Below are 25,939 nucleotides of genomic sequence, written 5' to 3'. Positions count from 1 at the left end.
TTTTTCTGCTCTTGAACGATGAGCATTTTGAGATGCCTCAAGAAAATTCAAAGATAAACCCTGACAGTGTTGCAAAAGCCAGTAATACTCGTAACAAGGTATCTAATACCATGGTTCCAAGTTCCAATTACGAACGATCTAGAGAACTTCAAATTACTTCTAAACTATTTCATATTTTGGACCTATAATAGTGTGTTTTCCACTCGATCTTACGTAGCTACCTTTACGGTTGACCTATTATTTATTATGTTAAGGCGAATTCTTCTTGATCCCTTGTGTGCCGCGTCTATTTTAGTTTAGGACTATTTCACTGCAAAAACCATGACCTAAACCTAAGAGCCATTTCTAACCACCAAGTGTGAATGATAGAGATTTGCCTTCCTTTTGTAATTTGTTTTATTTCTGCCCACTTTAATCACAGCCAGTTAGCCTATGAAAGGTCTAAATTAATTATGTTTAATCTTTGTTCCACCAACCATCTCCATCGCAGGAACACTCCCGCAAGGTCAACGGCAAATCCGAGATCAAACTCACGTTCGACAAAGCTTCTAGTCAGTTCATCAAAGGCGGCGGAGGTCCCGACCCGGAAACCCCTCACACGAACGGTCGCGTGGGCGCCTTCCCCGAGGAAAACATAACGTACACCTGGTCCGGAATCAATGTCTTCACATCGGGCGTTGAAGAGCAGGGCTCCAAACTTGTCAACGGCGTCAAGAATTTGTTCTGCAAATCGAGACGGAGTCAGCTTCCGTCAAGGAAACACATCTTGAAAAATGGTGAGTACCCAACCGCAGCAGGTCAAGTGGTCGAAACCGAAGATGGCCACGGAACTTGAGGTTAACCTTTCAATTCTAACGACTTCGATTTAAAGCCAGGATTCATTGGGATATTCAAGGGAGCATATTCGAATGAATTGATTGCGTCGTGCCAATCCAAAATAGATAGGTATACCCAGTAGATTCGTATAAGCTCAATCCATCCTGTGTAGGGCTGTTTGCCCCTACACCTAGGCCTCAAAGTGGGATTTTTGTGTATGATATAGAAATGCCTACTTTGACATTGGCAGCCTGAGAAATTAACTACAAAAAATATAAAACTATAACTTTATCTCATGTTTTCAGTGACGGGCGTGGCATATCCCGGGGAACTCCTCGCCATCATGGGCAGCAGTGGCGCAGGCAAAACCACTCTCCTCAACACCCTCACATTCCGTAACAGTTCTAGCATTATAGTGAACGGACAACGGGCAGTGAACGGCATTCCCATCAACAGTACTACTCTAGCTTCCCTCTCGGCCTATGTACAGCAGGACGATCTCTTCATTGGAACACTGACCGTGCGGGAACACTTGATATTCCAGGTAAGGTCAGCCACTCAATATCTGGCAGAACGGACAGGTACACCTGACAGCCGCGGTTTAAGTTTAACCTACACCCCCCCTCTTCGACAAAAATTAATCAAGCGTAAACTGTTTTTTTTTTACCTTCATTTTTGAGTCCCCAGTTAGCACCAGAAATATATTACGCCGCAGGCGAAATTTTTCAAAATTAGGGTTCACTCCATTTGTTCATTTGTCAAGGGTCTAGGTCTAAGCATAACTCGGGATCAATTTAAAGTTTAAATGTTTAATGGTTTACCGGAAGGTTTACTGATCAAAATTTGTAATGTAACAATAATTTGAAAAATAATCATAATGAAATAAATCATTCCAGGCCCTCGTTCGAATGGACCGTCATATTCCTGTATATCAACGAATGCAGAGAGTGGAGGAGGTAATTGCAGACCTTGCTCTCTCCAAATGTCAGAACACTGTGATTGGAACTCCGGGCCGACTCAAAGGGATTTCCGGAGGAGAAATGAAAAGACTGTCCTTTGCTTCTGAGGTTTGTACCCTACTGTTGTTGATATTTTTAGCGAGAAGCGGAGAAGCATATCTCGAATTTAGAAACCCTAAGGCCAGCCACTCACTATCAGATAGACCTGACGAGAGGTACACCTGATCAGGTCTACCTGATAGTGTGTGCGCGCTCATCAGATATCAGGTAGACCCGATAGGCGGACCTGATCAGGTGTACCCGTCAGGTCTACAACGAGAGGTACACCTGATCAATTCAGGTCTACCTGATAGTGTGTGCGCGCTCATCAGATATCAGGTAGACCCGATAGGCGGACCTGATCAGGTGTACCCGTCAGGTCTACCTCATGGTGAGTGGCTACCTAATACCGCTGACGCACTCAACGCTATTGAAAATACTGTAAAAACATCGATAGTGTGAGAATCAGCATCTTATATTGACAATACTTTTTCATAGTAAAGATACAAATTGTCACTAGGTATTGATGGTATGCGGGCAGTAACAAGAAAACTACCTCTTTGAATATTAAAATTCTTCCAAGTGATTCATTCATTAGAATTGAGACATGATTAATCAATTTGTCCTATTTAAACATGGCGAAACGGACAACATCATTGTTGACAAAATCTAATCAATGCTCACTATCAAGGTGAAGTTGACCTACCAATAAATGGGTTACCTACCAATTTAAATAGACCCTTATTATCTCCATAGGTACCTACCTAATACTAATAATATAAATATTCGTAAAAAGAGAGATAATTGAAAGCATGTGGGATTGATAGCTATTAATGTGTTTATGTTTACATTTACATACCTACATACCTAAGTTACCTACATAGTTATCTTTCGAATTATAATCTCAAGTCTGTCAATTCGATGATCATAGTGCGTACATATTTCCATAACATCTCGTAATGTATTTAAAGTATATCAATTCCATATTCCCTGAAATATTACTTTATTTATAAAATTAATCAACAAACAAAATAGGACCATTGAAACGTCGCCCTCTTTATCTTATCAGACCGTAATTTTGACAAATAAAAACGAGCCTGAGCCCCCTCAGACCCTCGTTTTTGGAAATTTTCCAGCCGTTTCGTTTTCAGTATATATACTTATTGTCTTTCCTCTAAAACACGTCCCTTCCCTTTGACGTTTAAAATTTCTTCTTTCCCCAGCTCTGTCCCTGCCTACTTCAAGTGGTTGAGCTATCTCTCCTGGTTCAAATACGGTAACGAAGCTCTCCTCATAAACCAGTGGTCCGGGATCGATGATATTGCTTGTACGCGAGCTAACACCACGTGCCCGAAGAATGGTCAAGTTGTTCTGGAGACGTTCAACTTTAGTGAGGTGAGTTGTTGAGACAAGCCCTCGGTGGCGTACTAGTCGAGACGCTCGCCTGGTAAACAGGAGGGCGTGGGTTCGATTCCAGCCGAGGCATGGAATTTTATTCTCATTTATTTCAGAATTCGACCGCATAATAATAGAGCTCTAAGGGTTAGGTGGTAGAGAACGCCTCCGGCGTTAACCTCGCCTAGTGGTTATCTTCCCCACTCATGAGTCTAAAACTCCTTGAATGAAAGCCTGATTCAAAGGTAAAAGGAGACATCACTTGAAAATGAGGTACCTAGGTAGGTACACAAAGAGATCAAAAAGACAGCCTCGTTAGCTTGGTTGGTAGCGCGTCTGCCTTGTAAGCGCCAGGCCAGGGATTCGATTCCAGCCCGGGGCGGATTTTATCCTGAACGAATAAGGTTCGTTCTCGAAGAAACTCCTTGAATGAAAGCCTGATTCAAAGGTAAAACGAGGCATCACTTGAAAATGAGGTACCTAGGTAGGTACACAAAGAGATCAAAAAGACAGCCTCGTTAGCTTGGTTGGAAGCGCGTCTGCCTTGTAAGCGCCAGGCCAGGGATTCGATTCCAGCCCGGGGCGGATTTTATCCTGAACGAATAAGGTTCGTTCTCGAACGGCTGTCTTTCTCCTATCCTGTCTTACTTTCCTCTTTGATTTCGGGACGATAAGACTTTGGCAGTTACAGTTCCCTCTATCAAACCTCTGCAAAAAAAGGTCAAACAAGCAAATTGTGTTATCATATGTATATTAATTATCCATCATTTCCCGTCAGGTTCTCACAAACCCACCCGTCATGTTCTGTGACGAGCCCACCTCTGGTCTGGACTCATTCATGGCTCAGAATGTGGTCACCGTACTCAAGAACATGGTTCCTTCCATTCGAATTTCTGAAAATGATAAACAAAAACAAAAAAATGTAAACAAACCGTATCACTTGCGAAATTTGAAGGTTGATCTGGTAAGCTGAACGGTTATAACCGGTTGGAAGATACAATGAGTATTCAAACTCATACGGTAAAATGAATGACGTCACTCATGTAAACAATGAGTATTCAAAATTCAAACGGCATTATTGGACCAAACGGTTCCAACCTTGGATAAAATGACTAAAAAAAACTCGCCCAGTATAAATAAGTACTATTATTATTAATATGATTATTTCCCTATGTATGTTACATATGTATCTGCAGATACATAGGTAACTTATAAATTTAATTATATATTACATAGGTATTGTATTTTGAAGGAGGAAAAAAAAAAAAAAAAAAAAAAAAAAAAAACAGAAAATGAGGATAAAACAAGAGAGAAAAGGACAGAAAATGGAGGTAAAGGAGGAGAGACAAGGACAGAAAATGAGGATAAAACAAGAGAGAAAAGGACAGAAAATGGAGGTAAAGGAGGAGAGACAAGGACAGAAAATGAGGATAAAACAAGAGAGAAAAGGACAGAAAATGGAGGTAAAGGAGGAGAGACAAGGACAGAAAATGAGGATAAAACAAGAGAGAAAAGGACAGAAAATGGAGGTAAAGGAGGAGAGACAAGGACAGAAAATGAGGATAAAACAAGAGAGAAAAGGACAGAAAATGGAGGTAAAGGAGGAGAGACAAGGACAGAAAATGAGGATAAAACAAGAGAGAAAAGGACAGAAAATGGAGGTAAAGGAGGAGAGACAAGGACAGAAAATGAGGATAAAACAAGAGAGAAAAGGACAGAAAATGGAGGTAAAGGTCAAGAGTCTATATATTATTATATTATTAAGTATTATAGTTGAAAGTTTGAAAGTATTGGGGATTTGGAGTGACCTACGTACGTAATTATATGAAAGCAATCATGATTGTATTATTAAATACTCCGGATGGGTGGCTTTCATACAACACAATCTTGCACAAGAAAACCTTTTCGTGGCAGAAAAAGTCGTGGGAGAAACACCCGCATAAAAGTACCCACAGCATTTTCTCACGCTTTTTTATGCTGTATGAATGCCACCCGATGATGGAGGTTTTTATACACACGTGCATACTTCTACTTCAGTACGTGATGGACACTCCGCTATAGAGATTATGTCAAACTAGGCTTATTATTTCAAAATTTATTTTTTTCCTCGTTTCCTGCCTCGGTGCTATAGTGGTCAAGACGTTTTCCTGGTAATCAGAAGGGGGTGGGTTCAATTCCAGGTCCAGCTGAGGATTGAAATTATATCCTCAACATTCTTTAAGAGTATAACCACAGTAATAGTTTTAGCCTGCAGCTGGGGTAAAGAGACTCTTTAATCCTATAAAAGCAGTTCAAATAGGCACTATTCTTATTATTATTATTATTTTGATTTTTATATTTTTACCTTCTTCTGTTTCAGGATCACTACGCCATGGATTTCGTGTCTCTCGTCTTGCTCATTGTTGGCTTCAGACTGCTCGCGTTCTTAGCTCTGCTGTGGAGGACCTACAGGAAATAGAGACTAGAGACCCTTCCTGGATCTATCCCCTTGGCAATTACAGTTCCCTCTATCAAACCTCTGCAAAAAAGGTCAAACAAGCAAATTGTGTTATCATATGTACATATATTAAATATCTATCATTTCCCATCAGGTTCTCACCAACCCACCCGTCATGTTCTGTGACGAGCCCACCTCTGGTCTGGACTCATTCATGGCTCAGAATGTGGTCACCGTACTCAAGAACATGGCCAACAAGAAGAAGACCATCATCTGTACCATACATCAACCTTCGTCCGAAGTCTACGCCATGTTTGATAAGATTCTGCTGATGGCTGAGGGCAGAGTGGCGTTCATTGGCTCTCCTGCACAGGCGAATGAGTTCTTCTCATCGTGAGTATAGTTATAGTGGTTCTACGTCCCTTCGGGATTACAGGACATAAGTCAAGTAAGCCATAAATATGTAGTCATGGTAGAGTTAGCAAAAGTATTGGATATTGGAGGGACTGCGGTTTGAAACCATGGCCACACGGCGAAAGCAGATGAAAAAGTGGACTCAAAGGAAAGTCAAGTACTCGAAGGAAGTCGAATCACTCGCAATTTTAGTGAGTTTAGTCCGATTTTTACAAAGAACGAGAGCAAACTACTGAGTAGTTTGGTCCAGAGTAACAGACTTTGAAAATATCAGTCCCTCAAAAAACTCATCTGTAAAAAAAGGGCCAAGTAAGCCAAGTTCCCTACCACCTCCCAAAAAATTGGCCTCTGAAAGGAATGATAACTAGGAACTAGGCCTGGCGTACTGCCTCAGATTTTGGTCTATTTTATCATACTGAGTAGTTTGGTCCAGAGTAACAGACTTTGAAAATATCAATCCCTCAAAAAACTCATCTGTGAAAAAAGGGCCAAGGAAGCCAAGTTCCCAACCACCTCCCAAAAAATTGGCCTCTGAAAGGAATGATAACTAGGAACTAGGCCTGGCGTACTGCCTCAGATTTTGGTCTATTTTATCACGCGATTCAAAACGCTATCTAGGTAGCCAGCGACCTGGATTGTGAAGTCCAAAATCAACAATGAATTCAGATTTATATTATACTCGTAAGCTTAAGTAGAGAATTTTTTGTTAAGCTTAGGTAAGTACTGAACTGGAAACTTGAGAACTCCCGAGAATGCACTGAGAACGTCCCGGAAAGCTTGGTTGGTCTTTGTCCAATACTCGAAAGAAAAACAATCGGACTACATAATTACGAGTAATCAGGCATAATATCTGCATTACGTACCAACGTAACGTAGGTAAAAGCCTTGGAAGTTACTGCTCAATTGCTCCAAAATCCAAGAATTTGGGTTCTTATCGAACTTGAGAAAAGATAAATAGATTGTACTTAGGGTCTTGAATGATGGAAATGGTGGAAATTCGGAATCGTGCAATATTGCACTTACCAATTCTATATTTTATCCAGTGATCGGAATAAGGTAGGCCGTTTCGTGGCAGAAGAAGTTAGTCGTGGGAGAAACACCCGCATAAAAGTACCTACAGCATTTTCTCACGCTTTTTTATGCTGTATGAATGCCACCCGATGATGGAGGTTTTGATACACACGTGCATACTTCTACTTCAGTATTACGTGATGGACACTCCGCTATAGAGATTATGTCAAACTAGGCTTATTATTTCAAACTATTTATATTTTTCCTCGTTTCCTGCCTCAGTGCTATTGTGGTCAAGACGTTTTCCTGGCAATCAGAAGGGGGTGGGTTCAATCCCAGGTCCAGCTGAGGTTTGAAATTATATCCTCAACATTCTTTAAGAGTATAACCACAGTAATAGTTTTAGCCTGCAGCTGGGGTAAAGAGACTCTTTAGTCCTATAAAAGCAGTTCAAATAGGCACTATATTCTTATTATTATTTTGATTTTTATTAACCTTCTTCTGTTTCAGGATCACTACGCCATGGATTTCGTGTCTCTCGTCTTGCTCATTGTTGGCTTCAGACTGCTAGCGTTCTTAGCTCTGCTGTGGAGGACCTACAGGAAATAGAGACCCTTCCTGGATCTATCCCTACTTCCCTGTCTGTCTTATGCACCACTATGTATTATACAAGACGAAAATCAAGCTATCAGTGCCTTTGCGTAAACCAGTGCTTCTCAAAGTTGTCCCCACCGCAAAACATTTTTCAAGACTTCAATGTTTCCGCAGCAGCAGACCTTTTTCCAATTTGGACTGCGGTCTTTCTTTATTTCATCATCAGTTTTGTGATCTTTCTCCTATTGAAGAAAAAAAAAAAATCCCAAATCTCGCGGCACACCTAAGGCGACCTCGCGGCACACAGTTTGAGAAGCACTGGCGTAGGTAATCCAAGTGCAATAACTACACCTAGTATCTACTGATAGTAAATTATAAATGATTCAAAAACGAAGAAAAATTGGACAGCATTAAGCGGAAAATCATCCGTGAGGGGAATTGCCTTATGGATTGTTCTTATCTGCTTATTGCTGTCGAATTACATAGATTCAGCATAGAACATAGAACTATCGCGTACCTACCTAGCAAATGTTATTGAAATAAAATAAAATTCTGATTAAAAGGAGAAAAAACTGAAAACTTTTATTGCTATAACACAGATCGGACATTATACCGACCGATTTAAACTGATTTGCCCCTTTTGACGAAATATGTAGTTATAGGTTGTAGGTGGGAAGAAAATGTGTTTTTTTTTTTTTAACAGTAGTAGGTAATTTTGTAGGTAAGTGGGTAACGAATATATTGTTGAATCTACTCGACAACATTATTGATTGCCTTACTAACTTAATTAGGTATGAATAGCAGTGTGTACTCTATAGCATGTTATGGCTGTATAATAAATAGGGTACCCAATGTTCTATTCTATTCTATCAAACTTGCCGGGAAGCGCGCGAACGTCAAGAGTTCGGAGCGCCCAAATATTACTTCAGACTGTACCTATGTAGCCTAACAACTACGTTAGAAACCACAGTACTTGCTGCTAAAACTGATTCAAAGGTAGTTTAATAGGCGTAGGTAAGTACCTATACCTAAATACGTATAGCTAAATAATGAGGTAAAAAATGTTTCTGCCTAGCCAGTAGGTACCTGCTATTAAATCTTGATCAAATAATTCAGAATTTATATTGTATAAAAATATATTGTTATTCAAATATTTAATTTTATACCAACTTGTAGGTAATTATTTTTATTATTTCTTACACTCTAGTATCCGAATTAGGCTTGGATTCTCAAAAAAGCTGATTGCACAACACTCATAGGTAGAGAAAAAAAATGGCAACTCGGTCAAAAAAATAAGAACTTATACCTACCTACAGGCCCATCCCCACTTGTCATTCGAAAAAGAAGGAAAAATCGAGTTGTGCCGTACCTATGCGTAAGTGGGAACACTCGCCCATCCCCACTTGTCATTCGAAAAAGAAGGAAAAATCGAGTTGTGCCGTACCTATGCGTAAGTGGGAACACTCTCAGTTATATTGCCTACAAACTACAAGGATATTTCGTGTCGATTTGTCGATGATTTCGTTCGGAAAAAAAATCGTGTCGTGTGTGTAGTGGGAACAATCTCATTTAAATTACATGTAGGTAACAGGACATTCGGAAAAAATCGAATGAAACTCACGATAAGCTGGGTACACACTAAACGATTTATCCGTGAGGAAAAACCGTCGGTTTTACCTCAAGGAAAAACTGTGAAGCGCATCCCTACACACTAAACAATTTATCCGTGAGGAAAATTCGACGGGATAATCCGAAGCGATTCTGACTTACACACTAGTATTAGCAGGCCATTCAGTTTGTTTTTTTTTTTTATATATATATAGGTATATATAGGTATATGAAAGTGAGTGAAGCGAATTATTTTTCGTTCTCTTTTTTTAAAAAAATAAAAATTAAAAGAAGATTTTTTCGATCTGTTGTAAAAGCTTATTTTAATAAAATGGAATCCACGGATGATTATATAGCTGTCGTCGGACTTGTGCTGGCTCTAAAGAAAAAAATCTGGTGTGAACATCACACGACTTTCTATTACATTAAGTCGGACAGTTCTAAAAGTTTCACCATTCGATTCCGCGTGGATCTAAAAACAGAAGAAAACCTCGTGTATGGTGTAAAGATTGGTTGCTAAAACGAAATCAATATTCGCATGTGAATCTGCTAAGATCTAAAAACAGAAGAAAACCTCGTGTATGGTGTAAAGATTGGTAGCTAAAACGAAATCAATATTCGCATGTGAATCTGCTATGATTAAGTAAACAAACATACGTGATTAGACTAATTAGTAATATTCTACGTCCTCACCATTATTGTTTGCTTTTAGGCATCGAATTATATACCTATAGCCTGTGTACATGAGAACCCAAATTTCTGGTAGTCATTCATCTCCTCTCTAAATTTCTCATTATTTGTGCGAACGCCTATCTCTTCATTAAACTTGTTCATGAGTTGTAATCACAATTGCAACCTAGGGTTAACAATGATATCTATTAAAAAAGCTTGAGAACTCATTAGTGCCTAGTCCATTTTCATGATTTTAATGCCTAAGAAAAGAATATATTTTGAATGTCCTTCACTTTAAACGGTTCACAAATAAAAGGGAAATTTGTTGACACAGGGGAGTATCGAACCCGCAACTTCTCAACTGTAAGTCAGAGATAAGTAAACATGTAAACAAACATACGTGATTAGACTAATTAGTAATATTCTACGTATGTTTCTTTTTTTTTACTTAAGTAAATAGGTAATTGTATTTTTTTTACTTCAATAATTATGTATTTACACACAGAAAAATAGAAAGTAAAAAATGAACTGAACAGTCGGCCGGATGATCGAATGAAATTTCATTCGATCATCCGGCGGACTGTATTTTACGTATGTTTCTTTTTTTTTTACTTAAATAATTGTATTTTTTTACTTCAATAATTATGTATTTACACACAAAAAAAATACAAAGTAAAAAATGAACTGAACAGTCCGCCGGATAAACTGTCAGTTTTTAAAAAATCCTCATAGACACATACGGTTTTATCGTTTCAGTCCGACTGACAGTTTTTCCTCACGGATAAATCGTTTAATGTGTACGCAGCTTTAGAGTGGGAACTGAACGCTTACCATGATAAGAAAACGAGATGAATCGAAATCCATTGCATTAAAAACGCCTGGAAAATAAATTCGTAATGTATTGCACATTGCATATACTATCTGAGTTTGTAATTGTAAGGGGCTTTTTTTTTAATTGTCAGCCATTTTGAAAAATAACCGAAATTTCAAATTTGTGTTTTTTGTTTTTTTTTTTTTTCTATTTTTCAACAGCAATTTTCTGAAAATTTGTGCAGTTTTCTCTACAAATTTCCCATTTTCTTTGGCTTTTTGATGTTTTTGAAGAGTTTGTAGTGTAGGTCCAACTGTGATGCATATTCAGCACTTGTAGAATAAGTTCAGTGTGAAAATATTTCTGTGTGTCTCGTTTTGCTCTGAAGATTTGACTCATCCTCTGCAACAATGTCCTCTATGAATTTCTTCTCTTCTAACCAACAAAGTGAGTTGAATTTAGAATAGATACCTATCATAGCTATAGATAATTGAATTTTGCATAAGGAAGATTCATCAGTCTGGCTGGTGGGGCATTAAAAAGAGGGAGTGGAGCAGACCAGCAAACCTCTAACCAAACCAGTCAGCTGGGTAATTATGCATAAGTCACGTCCGTGGAAAAGAAAAGTTCCTTTATGTATTTAACCTAACCCTATAATAACACTAATCACTGCTCTAATTGTGAAAACTCCTTCTTGTGTTTAACCTAACCCTATAATAACACTGGTCACTGCTTGTTTGTGCCAGTTCCTTTGGTAGCAATATTCTACGGACGTGACTTCTGCACAAGTACCATGATCACAAATCTACATAATATGTATGTATATCAGGTTGAGCTAGCTAAACTTGGCTGGGGATTATCACACCTAAGCCGTTAAACCAGCAACAATATTTAATCTTGATTTTGTCTTTTCAGAACCTCAAAGGAGGATTGGAAGAAGAAGTATGGCCCTAAATAGTACAAGAAATAATAACACCAACATTACGCTCAATGGTACTCTGAATTCTACGGCCAAGTACACCTCGGAATTCTCAAGCAAAGTCCCCTATGTAAGTAAATACAACTACTTTCAACCAACCTAAGTGGTGTTGTGCTTAGCACGGTGGACTTTGGCTGGAGGTTTGTCTTTCAAGTCCATAGCATGTCAGACAATTTAACGTAGTGTAGGTATTAAGTGAGGAATGACATTTGTGACAAGCATTTATGCTTAGCACAGTTAAAAGCTTTTTCTGGATTTTTTTGCTCACAATTAAGATTTGCACTTTGCACATGATTTGCTAATCAGATTGGTCTAGTACCAAAAATTGCCCTGTTTTTGATTTTGTTCTTTTTAATATGATTACTGTTTTATAATTTCAGGAACCCTCTTGTGCATCAACACCATTGCCAGACCATTCCAAAAACAAAGAAAACATTTTCCTGTCATCAATAAAACCTGTGTTAGTCTCATCCCCAAAATCAGCTAGGAAAGGTAAAAATTGCATGAATTCTGTACCTAGTTATCATACAAGTATCTACTGTCTGAATTTTATGATCTGTAAGTAATGGTCTCTGCAATTGTATACAGATATGTTTGTAGGTCTTCATGATGTGATGTTAAATACCTAGTAAAAAGGAAAGAAAAAAATGTACAAATGTACTTAATCTCATGTTCCTATTTATGTTTCAGTCCCATATCAAAAAAGCAGGTTGGGGAGAAGAAGTATGGCTTTAAGAACTCAAGATATCCAATCAGAAGTAAGTTATTGTCATCATTACTTAAATAGAATAGGAATGCCTAATTTTTGGAGTGGGCTTCACCAAAATATTTCAAGATTTAGATTTTTAGAACATGTAGACTTAGTAGGTACCTACCTACCTAATTCAAGATTTGCTGTTTTCAGGAAGCTTCTCTGAATGATTCCCTCACACGGATGAAAAATATCAACTCAAGTTTGAATGATCACAAATCTACATAATATGTATGTATATCAGGTTGAGCTAGCTAAACTTGGCTGGGGATTATCACACCTAAGCCGTTAAACCAGCAACAATATTTAATCTTGATTTTGTCTTTTCAGAACCTCAAAGGAGGATTGGAAGAAGAATTTTTCATTGCTGAATTACTTAACACGTAATGCCAATTGAGAAATATGCACCTGTCCGATGGAAAATTCAATTTCCTTGAACTAATAAACCATAGATAGAAGAAAAGGATCCCCAGATCATTTACACTCTGCAAACTAAAACACGTATTCTCTTCCAATTTCAGTCTGGGTGCAGCCTGTCCTAGTAACTACAATCCGGCCGATTACTTCATCCAACTGTTAGCCGTTGTGCCATCCAGAGAAGAAACGTGTCGAAATACAATCGAAATGGTGTGCGATACGTTCGACCGTTCTGAGTATGGAATCAAACTAGCACAAGCCACTGAACTGAGAGGAGACCTTCAGGTAAGCTATAGAAGAGACATTTTACCTTCCATAGGAACTTGGCAGAAAAACTATGAACTTGATCAAGAGCAAAAATAACTTTAATTTAGGATTCTCTAGAAAGGTGGAAGCTCCATCATCTTCTCGAAGTGAAATATCTGCCTCCCAGCACTACGTTTGATGGGCTCTGGTAAGGACAATTGTCTGTTGCTGGAATCACGCCAAACTTGACACAATATAATTTTTGGCACAATCATACTTTTTAATAATAATTCAACATTCCTCAGGGGAGATCATTCCGATTGTTTACCTTTATCGATCTAACTTTACTCTAGCTAATATCAAATATCACCATCTTTACCTCTTTACTAACCCACTTTCTCCCTATCCCCGCAGGCGAAAGCAATCCTAGGCGGTAAGATGGACATCTTCTCCAATGGGAACGTTGCCAATAGATCCCCGTACAAGGCCAACTGGTGGACGCAATTCAAAGCTGTTCTCTGGCGATCTTGGCTGTCTGTCCGAAAAGACCCAACTTTAATGAAAGTCAGACTGCTGCAAACCTTGGTAAGAATAAATTGTTGAGATTTCTTTTTCTGGGGTTTACCAGCTCGAGATTGAGATGAAACGAGGATTTCCCTATATCTACTTAATACTTAATAGCCAGGTCAACCTCGGATTGAACTCAATCCACGGTGGTAAAACTCGAACTCACTGACCAGAAACTTTTTCCCCTTATTGGGTGAGCCTGAAATTTCAATTTATTCTGAACCTTTTGGAAATAATTAACCTATATCTGATTGAGTTTTGGTCGATCTTTAGTACAATAACATTTTGAAGTCTTCTCTTTGTTGGGTTAAGTGATATACAGTCAAATCTACTGTCCAGGGCACCCGTCTTATCTCTTAATTCTTCTCCTTTTCAGATGGTGTCTATCATGATAGGTCTGATTTATTTCGGTCAGAACTTGGATCAAGATGGTGTCATGAACATCAACGGTGCTCTCTTCATTTGCCTCACCAACATGACCTTCCAAAACGTATTTGCCGTTATAAGTGTAAGTAGTGTCGTGTGTCTTACAACTTTAGATCTGGGTACTTGAGATCAAATTGGTTTTCGTGATAATTTACGTGGAGCTCCGTGACTCGTCAAGTTATTGACGTTCGTGCAACTCCTGAAAGGCTTGATCACGGAAACCTTCTAAGATGCTTAACCCATCCTTTAGGACTGTTTGCCAGTGTTTACCCCTACACCTAAGCCTGAGTTGGCTTTTTGTGTATTGCTCCAACCTTAGAATAGAATAATTTTTATTTGTAGTTAGGTATACCCTGACGGGTGTTTACAATACCTTGACTAACCTCGTGGGTTTTCCTTTCACATAATTATAACTTGACTTGGCGGGGCGGAGCGCTACCGCGCTCCTTACACATAATTATAATAGGTAATACTAACTTGGTTCCTGTAGATATCATTTCGGGAAGAATATGTTGATATACCCAATTTTCTTACTCTACCAGTACATATTCTGTCCAATCACGTTATCTTATTCCATATTCTATCCCTATCTTCAGGTATTCTGCTCGGAGCTGCCCCTCTTCATGCGAGAACACCAGAACGGAATGTACAGGGTGGACGTGTACTTCCTGTGCAAAACGCTCGCCGAGGTTCCCATATTTCTGGCCATCCCTGTCATTTTCACATCGGTGATGTACTATATGGTGCACTTGAATCCCATCTTCTCGCGCTTCCTGACGGCAACGCTCATTATCACGATGGTGAGCACTGTGGCCACATCCTTCGGTAAGTTCTCAAAGTCCATCAGATGGACCGTAAAGGTGTGTCCACACAGAGTTGACCGGTCGTCGATCGATGTCGACTGAACCGTCCACACTGCCTCGACAACATAGATTCATCACATCGCGTCGTCCGTCGACATATCGATCGACGGCAATGACTATGTTTGGACACACCTTAATAACTAATAAGTCTTATAACTAAACAATAACAGGATCTGGAAGTGTCAGCACTTGCCCTTTCTTGCTAGATCGAAGGTCCTGAGAAATCCACAACTTTGTAGACAGCAGTCATGTTCAGTTAACACCTGAGCGTAGGTTCTGTGTTTATTTTCACCCATCTGACGATCAACTCATGTGAAGGTTGACTTGTTTTTCTTCGAGGTTCCGGGAGAATTGTGGTGTACAATTTAACCTAAATAGCCTGTACATAATAAATTATTTAGATGTTTTATTAATGCTGCATCGTTCACTGTATGACTGTATTCCTTTTGTTTTCACAGGATACCTGATATCGTGTATTAGCTCCAGCGTCTCCGTGGCTTTGTCAATAGGCCCCCCTGTCATCATCCCCTTCCTGCTGTTTGGAGGTTTCTTCTTGAATGCCGGGTAAGCGAATAGGTCCCAGACCTCCAGTGTTATTGTACCTAAACCTATTTGACCAATGTGTCTAGTGCAGAAAAAGAAGCTGGAGATGACAGAGTGCAATGAATGGGAGGTTGGAAGGTTATCCAAAATTCTAACTCTTCGTCTAATAGCACCTTTGTGGTTGATCAGCTTATTGGGGACTCTACGACACAGCTTGGAATGTCATTTCTCCCTCAACCCAAAGAAAGGCCTATATCCATGATTTCAGCACGGGGTGGGGTATGGATGCTCTAAATCAGAAGTCAAAATTTTTCGTATATTAGAACAATAAAATTAGGGACAAAAACTTTTTTTTTTTTTTTTTTTTTTTAGAGGTTTGACAGAGGGAACTGTAACTGCTATGGTCTTATCGTCCCGAAATCGAAGAGAGAAGAAAGACAGGATAGGATAAAGCCAGCCGTTCCGAGAACGAACATTATCCCATCAGGATAAAATCCGCCCCGGGCGGGAATTTGTTGGCTTCAGACTGCTCGCGTTCTTAGCTCTGCTGTGGAGGACCTACAGGAAATAGAGACTAGAGACCCTTCCTGGATCTATCCCTACTTCCCTGTCTGTCTTATGCACCACTATGTATTATATAAGACGAAAATCAAGCTATCAGTGCCTTTGTGTAAACCAGTGCTTCTCAAAGTTGTCCCCACCGCAAAAAAATTTTCAAGACTTCAATGTTTCCGCAGCAGACCTTTTTCCAATTTGGACTGCGGTCTTTCTTTATTTCATCATCAGTTTTGTGATCTTTCTCCTATTGAAGAAAAAAAAATCCCAAATCTCGCGGCACACCTAAGGCGACCTCGCGGCACACAGTTTGAGAAGCACTGGCGTAATCCAAGTGCAATAACTACACCAAGTATCTACTGATAGTAAATTATAAATGATTCAAAAAACGAAGCAAAACTACAAATCAATGAATTTCCATCAAAATTGGACAGCATTAAGCGGAAAATAATCATCCCTTATGGATTGTTCTTATATCTGCTTATTGCTGTCGAATTAGATTCAGCATAGAACTATCGCGTACCTAGCAAATGTTATTGAAATAAAATGAAATTCTGATTAAAAGGAGAAAAAACTGAAAACTTTTATTGCTATAACACAGATCGGACATTATACCGACCGATTTAATATGATTTGCCCTTTTGACGAAATATGTAGTTATAGGTTGTAGGTGGGAAGAAAATGTTTTTTTTTTTTTTTTTTTTTAGTAGGTAATATCCAACTGTTAGCCGTTGTGCCATCCAGAGAAGAAACGTGTCGAAATACAATCGAAATGGTGTGCGATACGTTCGACCGTTCTGAGTATGGAATCAAACTAGCACAAGCCACTGAACTGAGAGGAGACCTTCAGGTAAGCTATAGAAGAGACATTTTACCTTCCATAGGAACTTGGCAGAAAAACTATGAACTTGATCAAGAGCAAAAATAACTTTAATTTAGGATTCTCTAGAAAGGTGGAAGCTCCATCATCTTCTCGAAGTGAAATATCTGCCTCCCAGCACTACGTTTGATGGGCTCTGGTAAGGACAATTGTCTGTTGCTGGAATCACGCCAAACTTGACACAATATAATTTTTGGCACAATCATACTTTTTAATAATAATTCAACATTCCTCAGGGGAGATCATTCCGATTGTTTACCTTTATCGATCTAACTTTACTCTAGCTAATATCAAATATCACCATCTTTACCTCTTTACTAACCCACTTTCTCCCTATCCCCGCAGGCGAAAGCAATCCTAGGCGGTAAGATGGACATCTTCTCCAATGGGAACGTTGCCAATAGATCCCCGTACAAGGCCAACTGGTGGACGCAATTCAAAGCTGTTCTCTGGCGATCTTGGCTGTCTGTCCGAAAAGACCCAACTTTAATGAAAGTCAGACTGCTGCAAACCTTGGTAAGAATAAATTGTTGAGATTTCTGTTTCTGGGATTTACCAGCTCGAGATTGAGATGAAACCAGGATTTCCCTATACTTAATATCCAGGTCAACCTCGGATTGAACTCAATCCACGGTGGTAAAACTCGAACTCACTGACTAGAAACTTTTTCCCCTTATTGGGTGAGCCTCAAATTTCAATTTGTTCTGAACCTTTTGGAAATAATTAACCTATATCTGATTGAGTTTTGGTCGATCTTTAGTACAATAACATTTTGAAGTCTTCTCTTTGTTTTTCTGGGGTTTACCAGCTCGAGATTGAGATGAAACGAGGATTTCCCTATATCTACTTAATACTTAATAGCCAGGTCAACCTCGGATTGAACTCAATCCACGGTGGTAAAACTCGAACTCACTGACCAGAAACTTTTTCCCCTTATTGGGTGAGCCTGAAATTTCAATTTATTCTGAACCTTTTGGAAATAATTAACCTATATCTGATTGAGTTTTGGTCGATCTTTAGTACAATAACATTTTGAAGTCTTCTCTTTGTTGGGTTAAGTGATATACAGTCAAATCTACTGTCCAGGGCACCCGTCTTATCTCTTAATTCTTCTCCTTTTCAGATGGTGTCTATCATGATAGGTCTGATTTATTTCGGTCAGAACTTGGATCAAGATGGTGTCATGAACATCAACGGTGCTCTCTTCATTTGCCTCACCAACATGACCTTCCAAAACGGGGTTAAGTGATATACAGTCAAATCTACTGTCCAGGACACCCGTCTTATCTCTTAATTCTTCTCCTTTTCAGATGGTGTCTATCATGATAGGTCTGATCTATTTCGGTCAGAACTTGGATCAAGATGGTGTCATGAACATCAACGGTGCTCTCTTCATTTGCCTCACCAACATGACCTTCCAAAACGTATTTGCCGTTATAAGTGTAAGTAGTGTCGTGTGTCTTACAACTTTAGATCTGGGTACTTGAGATCAAATTGGTTTTCGTGATAATTTACGTGGAGCTCCGTGACTCGTCAAGTTATTGACGTTCGTGCAACTCCTGAAAGGCTTGATCACGGAAACCTTCTAAGATGCTTAACCCATCCTTTAGGACTGTTTGCCAGTGTTTACCCCTACACCTAAGCCTGAGTTGGCTTTTTGTGTATTGCTCCAACCTTAGAATAGAATAATTTTTATTTGTAGTTAGGTATACCCTGACGGGTGTTTACAATACCTTGACTAACCTCGTGGGTTTTCCTTTCACATAATTATAACTTGACTTGGCGGGGCGGAGCGCTACCGCGCTCCTTACACATAATTATAATAGGTAATACTAACTTGGTTCCTGTAGATATCATTTCGGGAAGAATATGTTGATATACCCAATTTTCTTACTCTATAGATCAAATGGGTTTTCGTGATAATTTACGAGGAGCTCCGTGACTCGTCAAGTTCTTGACGTTCGTGCAACTCCTGAAAGGCTTGATCACGGAAACCTTCTAAGATGCTTAACCCATCCTTTAGGGCTGTTTGCCAGCGTTTACCCCTACACCTAAGCCTCTGAGTAGTCTGAGTTGGCTTTTTGTGTATGGCTCCAACCTTAGAATAGAATATTTTTTATTTGTAGTTAGGTATACCCTGACAGGTGTTTACAATACCTTGACTAACCTCGTGAGTTTTCCTTTCACATAATTATAATAGGTAATACGCACTTGGTTCCTGTAGATATCATTTCGGGAAGAATATGTTGATATACCCAATTTTCTTACTCTACCAGTACATATTCTGTCCAATCACGTTATCTTATTCCATATTCTATCCCTATCTTCAGGTATTCTGCTCGGAGCTGCCCCTCTTCATGCGAGAACACCAGAACGGAATGTACAGGGTGGACGTGTACTTCCTGTGCAAAACGCTCGCCGAGGTTCCCATATTTCTGGCCATCCCTGTCATTTTCACATCGGTGATGTACTATATGGTGCACTTGAATCCCATCTTCTCGCGCTTCCTGACGGCAACGCTCATTATCACGATGGTGAGCACTGTGGCCACATCCTTCGGTAAGTTCTCAAAGTCCATCAGATGGACCGTAAAGGTGTGTCCACACAGAGTTGACCGGTCGTCGATCGATGTTGACTGAACCGTCCACACTGCCTCGACAACATAGATTCATCACCTCGCGTCGTCCATCGACATATCGATCGACGGCCGGTTGACTATGTTTGGACACACCTTAATAACAAATAAGTCTAATAACTAAACAATAACAGGATCTGGAGGTGTCAGCACTTGCCCTTTCTTGCTAGATCGAAGGTCCTGAGAGAGCCACAACTTTGTAGACAGCAGTCATGTTCAGTTAACACCTGAGCGTAGGTTCTGTGTTTATTTTCACCCATTTGACGATCAACCCATGTGAAGGTTGACTTATTTTTCTTCGAGGTTCCGGGAGAATTGTGGTGCACAATTTAGCCTAAATAGCCTGTACATAATTATGCAGGTAGATGTTTTATTAATGCAGCATCGTTCACTGGATGACCGTATTCCTTTTGTTTTCACAGGATACCTGATATCGTGTATTAGCTCCAGCGTCTCCGTAGCTTTGTCAATAGGCCCCCCTGTCATCATCCCCTTCCTGCTGTTTGGAGGTTTCTTCTTGAATGCCGGGTAAGCGAATAGGTCCCAGACCTCCAGTGTTATTGTACCTAAACCTATTTGACCAATGTGTCTAGTGCAGAAAAAAAAGCTAGAGATGACAGAGTGCAATGAATGGGAGGTTGGAAGGTTATCCAAATTTCCAACTCTTCGCCTAATAGCACCTTTGTGGTTGATCAGCTTATTGGGGACTCTACGACACAGCTTGGAATGTCATTTCTCCCTCGACCCAAAGAAGGCCTATATCCATGATTTCAGCAAGGGGTGGGGTATGGATGCTCTAAATCAGAAGTCAATATTTTTCGTATATTAGAATAATTCTTTATTCCTTCAGGAGAATCCTGCCACATAAAAGAAATCGTTTTAAAAAAATAATAATAATAAAAAATAATTAGGGACAAAAACGAGCCTGAGCCCCCTCAGACTTGTTTTTGGAAATTTTCCAGCCGTTTCGTTTTCAGTATGTAAGTACTTATTGTCTCTCTTGGAGGGTTTCAGCAGTCATTATATATAAGTTCTGTGGGTCAACTTGATAAGGAGAACCAAAAAGGCAGATATATTTGAAGTTCTGCAAAATATATCTGCCTTTTTGGTTCTCCTTATCAAGTACTTATTGTCTTTCCTCTAAAATACGTCCCTTTAACGTTTAAAATTTCTTCTTTCCCCAGCTCTGTCCCTGCCTACTTCAAGTGGTTGAGCTATCTCTCCTGGTTCAAATACGGTAACGAAGCTCTCCTCATAAACCAGTGGTCCGGGATCGATGACATTGCTTGTACGCGAGCTAACACCACGTGTCCGAAGAACGGTCAAGTTGTTCTGGAGACGTTCAACTTTAGTGAGGTGAGTTGTTGATACAAGCCTTCGGTGGCGTACTAGTCAAGACGCTCGCCTGGTAAACAGGAGGGCATGGGTTCGATTCCAGCCGAGGCATGCAATTTTATTCTCATTTATTTCAGAATCTGACCACATAATAATAGAGCTCTAAGGGTTAGGTGGTAGAGAACGCCTCCGGCGTTAACCTCGCCTAGTGGTTATCTTCCCCACTCAAGAGTCTTATTTATTTATTAACACAGTGAACGGGCGTACCCTTTTCTATCTACCTATCTGTTTTACATATCGAGTTCCCTAGCTAACCTATCTAACCTATCATAGCTATAGATGATTGAATTTTGCATAGGGAAGATTCATCAGTCTGGCTGGTGGGGCATTAAAAAGAGGGAGTGGAGCAGACCAGCAAACCTCTAACCAAACCAGTCAGCTGGGTAATTATGCATAAGTCACGTCCGTGGAAAAGAAAAGTTCCTTTATGTATTTAACCTAACCCTATAATAACACTAATCACTGCTCTATACCTATCATAGCTATAGATAATTGAATTTTGCATAAGGAAGATTCATCAGTCTGGCTGGTGGGGCATTAAAAAGAGGGAGTGGAGCAGACCAGCAAACCTCTAACCAAACCAGTCAGCTGGCATGGCAGTTTAGAGGATTTGCATGGCTGTTCAACTAAAATACTCAAGTCCTCAGAGTAGTAGGTAATTATGCATAAGTCACGTCCGTGGAAAAGAAAAGTTCCTTTATGTATTTAACCTAACCCTATAATACTAATCACTGCTCTAATTGTGAAAACTCCTTGTGTTTATCCTAACCCTATAATAACACTGGTCACTGCTCGTTTGTGCCAGTTCCTTTGGTAGCAATATTCCACGGACGTGACTTCTGCACAAGTACCGTGATCACAAATCTACATTATATGTATGTGTATCAGGTTGAGCTAGCTAAACTTGGCTAAGGATTATCACACCTAAGCCGTTAAACCAGCAACAATATTTAATCTTGATTTTGTCTTTTCAGAACCTCAAAGGAGGATTGGAAGAAGAAGTATGGCCCTAAATAGTACAAGAAATAATAACACCAACATTACGCTCAATGGTACTCTGAATTCTACGGCCAAGTACACCTCGGAATTCTCAAGCAAAGTCCCCTATGTAAGTAAATATACTTAACTACTTTCAACCAACCTAAGTGGTGTGGTGCTTAGCACGGTGGAGTTTGGCTGGAGGCTTGTCTTTCAAGTCCATAGCATGTCAGACAATTTAACGTAGTGTAGGTATTAAGTGAGGAATGACATTTGTGACAAGCATTTATGCTCAGCACAGTTAAAAGCTTTTTCTGGATTTTTTTGCTCATAATTAAGATTTGTACTTTGCACATGATTTGCTAATCAGATTGGTCTGGTACCAAAAATTGCCCTGTTTTTGATTTTGTTCTTTTTATTATGATTACTGTTTTGTTTTGTAATTTCAGGAACCCTCTTGTGCATCAACACCATTGCCAGACCATTCCAAAAACAAAGAAAACATTTTCCTGTCGTCAATAAAACCTGTGTTAGTCTCATCCCCAAAATCAGCTAGGAAAGGTAAGAATTGCATGAATTCTGTACCTAGTAATCATACAAGTAAGTATCTACTGTCTGAATTTTATGATCTGTAAGTAATGGTCTCTGCAATTGTATACAGACATGTTTGTAGGTCTTCATGATGTTAAATACCTAGTAAAAAAAGAAAGAAAAAATGCACAAATGTACTTAATCTCATGTTCCTATTTATGTTTCAGTCCCATATCAAAAGAGCAGGTTGGGGAGAAGAAGTATGGCTTTAAGAACTCAAGATATCCAATCAGAAGTAAGTTATTGTCATCATTAAATAGAATAGGAATGCCTAATTTTTGGAGTGGGCTTCACCAAAATATTTCAAGATTTAGATTTTTAGAACATGTAGACTTAGTAGATACCTACCTAATTCAAGATTTGCTGTTTTCAGGAAGCTTCTCTGAATGATTCCCTCACACGGATGAAAAATATCAACTCAAGTTTGAAGCTGTCTGAACCAAAACCATCATCACAACCCTCAGGTAAAGAAAAAAAAAAAGTAGACTAACAAACTCCACTCAGTCTAGGTAATAACTAATGAGTGGAAAGTACTTGGAGTTCTATTCTCAAATAAATTTCTGTACTTCAGGTGGGATTGAACCTGCAGTCTCCTACTTATTTATAAGGCAAACAACTGTCACTGAGGCAGCTGCCTACAAAGTGGTTGCCCCAACAGTCAATAAAAGAAAGATGTCCCTACTTCTTGGTTCCAAAGATGACCCATAGGAAATTTTCCCATTCAAGGAGGACCATTTTTATTTACCTTTGGTGTGTTTTCACCATTTCCAGGTACAACCGCATCCCAGCCATCATTCCAATCTTCAGTGAATAGCTTTCTCAATTTGGATCGCTACGATTTATAAGGCAAACAACTGTCACTGAGGCAGCTGCCTACAAAGTGGTTGCCCCAACAGTCAATAAAAGAAACATGTCCCCACTTCTTGGTTCCAAAGATGACCCATAGGAAATTTTCCATTCAAGGAGGACCATTTTTATTTACCTTTTGTGTGTTTTCACCATTTCCAGGTACAACCGCATCCCAGCCATCATTCCAATCTTCAGTGAATAGCTTTCTCAATTTGGATCGCTACGACTTCCTGAAGAAATACTTCCCTGCTCCAACCGCCCAGACGGAAGCACCCAAACCTTCTCCCGTCAAAGTGGATACCTATGACTATAAGAAAATAATCTCGCCTGCCAAGACTGAGTCCAAATTTGAATCTGTACTGAAGAAAATGCCCAGACGGAAGCACCCAAACCATCTCCCGTCAAAGTGGATACCTATGACTATAAGAAAATAATCTCGCCTGCCAAGACTGAGTCCAAATTTGAATCTGTACTGAAGAAAATGAACTCATGTGAAATAATCATGGAGGCAAGTGAAAGTCCTACGATTGAGAATTTAGATCACATAAGAGGAGAAGAAGAAGAGGAAGAGATGGTTGATTTTCTCAAGAAATCGCTGACCCACCATAAGACTCAGAGTCCCACTATGGAGTGTTCGGAATCCAAGTATGGCTCGTTCCTAGGTGATATGTCTCCAAGAGAGGAGCCTGTTATGGATAAAGGCAAGGAGGAAGGATCACCTGCTACCAAGTTGGTTCCGGATGAACCTATGAAAGGTAAGTCACCTAGCTAGGAGCCTAAGATTATTACTAACTTATTCTAGGGGAGGCCAATTTATTGAGTACCTACCTAACTATTGCTATTATTTTCTATTTGTTTCATCTGCCAGGCAAAAATGGGAGCTGCCATAAGCGTTTTTCCAAACCTCAAACTTGAAAAAAAAAAAAAAAAAAAAAAAAAAAAAAAAAAAAAAAGCAAAAGGTAGTAGGTAATTAGGTAGGTAAGTGGGTAGCGAAAATATTGTTGAATCTACTCGACAACATTATTGATTGCCTTACTAACTTAATTAGGTATGAATAGCAGTGTGTAATCTATAGCATGTTATGGCTGTATAATAAATAGGGTACCCAATGTTCTATTCTATTCTATCAAACTTGCCGGGAAGCGCGCGAACGTCAAGAGTTCGGAGCGCCCAAATATTACTTCAGTACCTATGTAGCTAATAACTACGTTAGAAACCACAGTACTTACTGCTAAAACTGATTCAAATGTAGTTTAATGGGCGTAGGTAAGTACCTATACCTAAATATAGCTAAATAATGAGGTAAACAATAAATTGTTTCTGCCTAGCCAGTAGGTACCTGCTATTAAATCTTGATCAAATAATTCAGAATTTACCTATATTGTGTATAAAAATATATTGTTATTCCAAATATTTAATTTTATACCAACTTGTAGGTAATTATTTTTATTATTTCTTCACTCTAGTATCCGAATTAAGCTTGGATTCTTAAAAAAGCTGATTGCACAACACTCATAGGTAGAGAAAAAAAATGGCAACTCGGTCAAAAAAATAAGAACTTACCTACCTACAGACCCATACCCAGTTATCCACTTGTCATTCGAAAAAGAAGAAAAAATCGTGTTGTGCCGTATGCGTAAGTGGGAACGGAACACTCTCAGAGCTCAGTTACATTGCCTACAAACTACAAGGACATTTCGTGTCGATTTGTCGATGATTTCGTTCGAAAAAAAAAAAAAAAATCGTGTCGTGTCGTGTGTAGTGGGAACAATCTCATTTAAATTACATGTAGGTAACAGGACATTCGGAAAAAATCGGATGAAACTCACGATAAGAGGAACTGAACGCTTACCATGATAAGAAAACGAGATGAATCGAAATGCATTGCATTAAAAACGCCTGCAAAATAAAATCGTAATGTATTGCACATTGCATATACTATCTGAGTTTTTGATTGTAAGGGGCTTTTTTATTAACTGTCAGCCATTTTGAAAAATAACCGAAATTTCAAATTTGTGTTTTTTGTTTATTTTCTAATTTCTAATTTTCTATTTTTCAACAGCAATTTTCTGAAAATTTGTGCAGTTTTCTCTACAAATTTCCCATTTTCTTTGGCTTTTTGATGTTTTTGACTAGCGAATACAACGGGAGAGAGGACGATGGGTGAGTCTGATAAGACGATGGGTGACTCTGACAGGACAACTATGGGTGACTCTGAGATCACTGTCACCCTAGGACAATCCGAAACGTCGGGAAAACTCTCTTCTTTGGCGAATACAACGGGAGAGAGGACGATGGGTGAGTCTGATAAGATGATGGGTGACTCTGACAGGACAACTATGGGTGACTCTGAGATCACTGTCACCCTAGGACAATCCGAAACGTCGGGAAAACTCTCTTCTGAAACAACTAAGCTAGACTCTACTGTAGCCCCTAGCGTATTGGAAACCACTCAGGATGATAGCGAATATAATCTTCGGTCTAAACCGCGCCAATCGATCGCTTTC

At 39.3% G+C, this 25,939-nt stretch overlaps 2 protein-coding genes across 2 annotated transcripts; both read left to right on the top strand.

Moving 5' to 3' along the window:
* LOC103505393 (protein white) lies at positions 1-21,925 on the top strand. The gene is made up of 17 exons (XM_026820729.1): positions 1-98; positions 491-776; positions 1,122-1,360; positions 1,713-1,883; positions 5,801-6,039; positions 13,008-13,188; positions 13,564-13,734; positions 14,093-14,224; positions 14,739-14,967; positions 15,464-15,571; positions 16,814-16,953; positions 17,329-17,499; positions 18,294-18,425; positions 19,314-19,542; positions 20,041-20,146; positions 20,803-20,974; positions 21,902-21,925. Exons 1-17 carry the CDS (start codon positions 33-35, stop codon positions 21,923-21,925), a joined length of 2,796 nt encoding a protein of 931 aa, XP_026676530.1. The 5' UTR covers positions 1-32.
* LOC113465847 lies at positions 21,821-25,505 on the top strand. The gene is made up of 7 exons (XM_026820728.1): positions 21,821-22,121; positions 22,441-22,552; positions 22,750-22,817; positions 22,956-23,046; positions 23,591-23,785; positions 23,899-24,186; positions 25,495-25,505. Exons 1-7 carry the CDS (start codon positions 22,017-22,019, stop codon positions 25,503-25,505), a joined length of 870 nt encoding a protein of 289 aa, XP_026676529.1. The 5' UTR covers positions 21,821-22,016.
* The last annotated feature ends 434 nt before the right edge of the window (positions 25,506-25,939 follow it).

Source organism: Diaphorina citri, unplaced genomic scaffold (assembly GCF_000475195.1).
Source record: "Diaphorina citri unplaced genomic scaffold, Diaci psyllid genome assembly version 1.1 scaffold171, whole genome shotgun sequence".
Classification (NCBI taxonomy): Eukaryota; Metazoa; Arthropoda; class Insecta; order Hemiptera; family Psyllidae; genus Diaphorina; species Diaphorina citri.
The sequence above is the reverse complement of the archived record's forward strand: the minus strand, read 5'-3'. Positions and strand labels throughout refer to the sequence as shown.

Bases quoted from the DNA above. Each gene is read 5' to 3' on its own strand.
- LOC113465847 (XM_026820728.1), top strand. From the start codon at position 22,017: ATGGCCCTAAATAGTACAAGAAATAATAACACCAACATTACGCTCAAT. The intron at 22,553-22,749 runs GTAAGAATTGCA...TTTATGTTTCAG, and splicing joins CCCAAAATCAGCTAGGAAAG to TCCCATATCAAAAGAGCAGG. The intron at 23,047-23,590 runs GTAAAGAAAAAA...CACCATTTCCAG, and splicing joins ACCATCATCACAACCCTCAG to GTACAACCGCATCCCAGCCA.
- LOC103505393 (XM_026820729.1), top strand. From the start codon at position 33: ATGCCTCAAGAAAATTCAAAGATAAACCCTGACAGTGTTGCAAAAGCC. The intron at 777-1,121 runs GTGAGTACCCAA...TCATGTTTTCAG, and splicing joins GAAACACATCTTGAAAAATG to TGACGGGCGTGGCATATCCC. The intron at 18,426-19,313 runs GTAAGTAGTGTC...CCCTATCTTCAG, and splicing joins ACGTATTTGCCGTTATAAGT to GTATTCTGCTCGGAGCTGCC.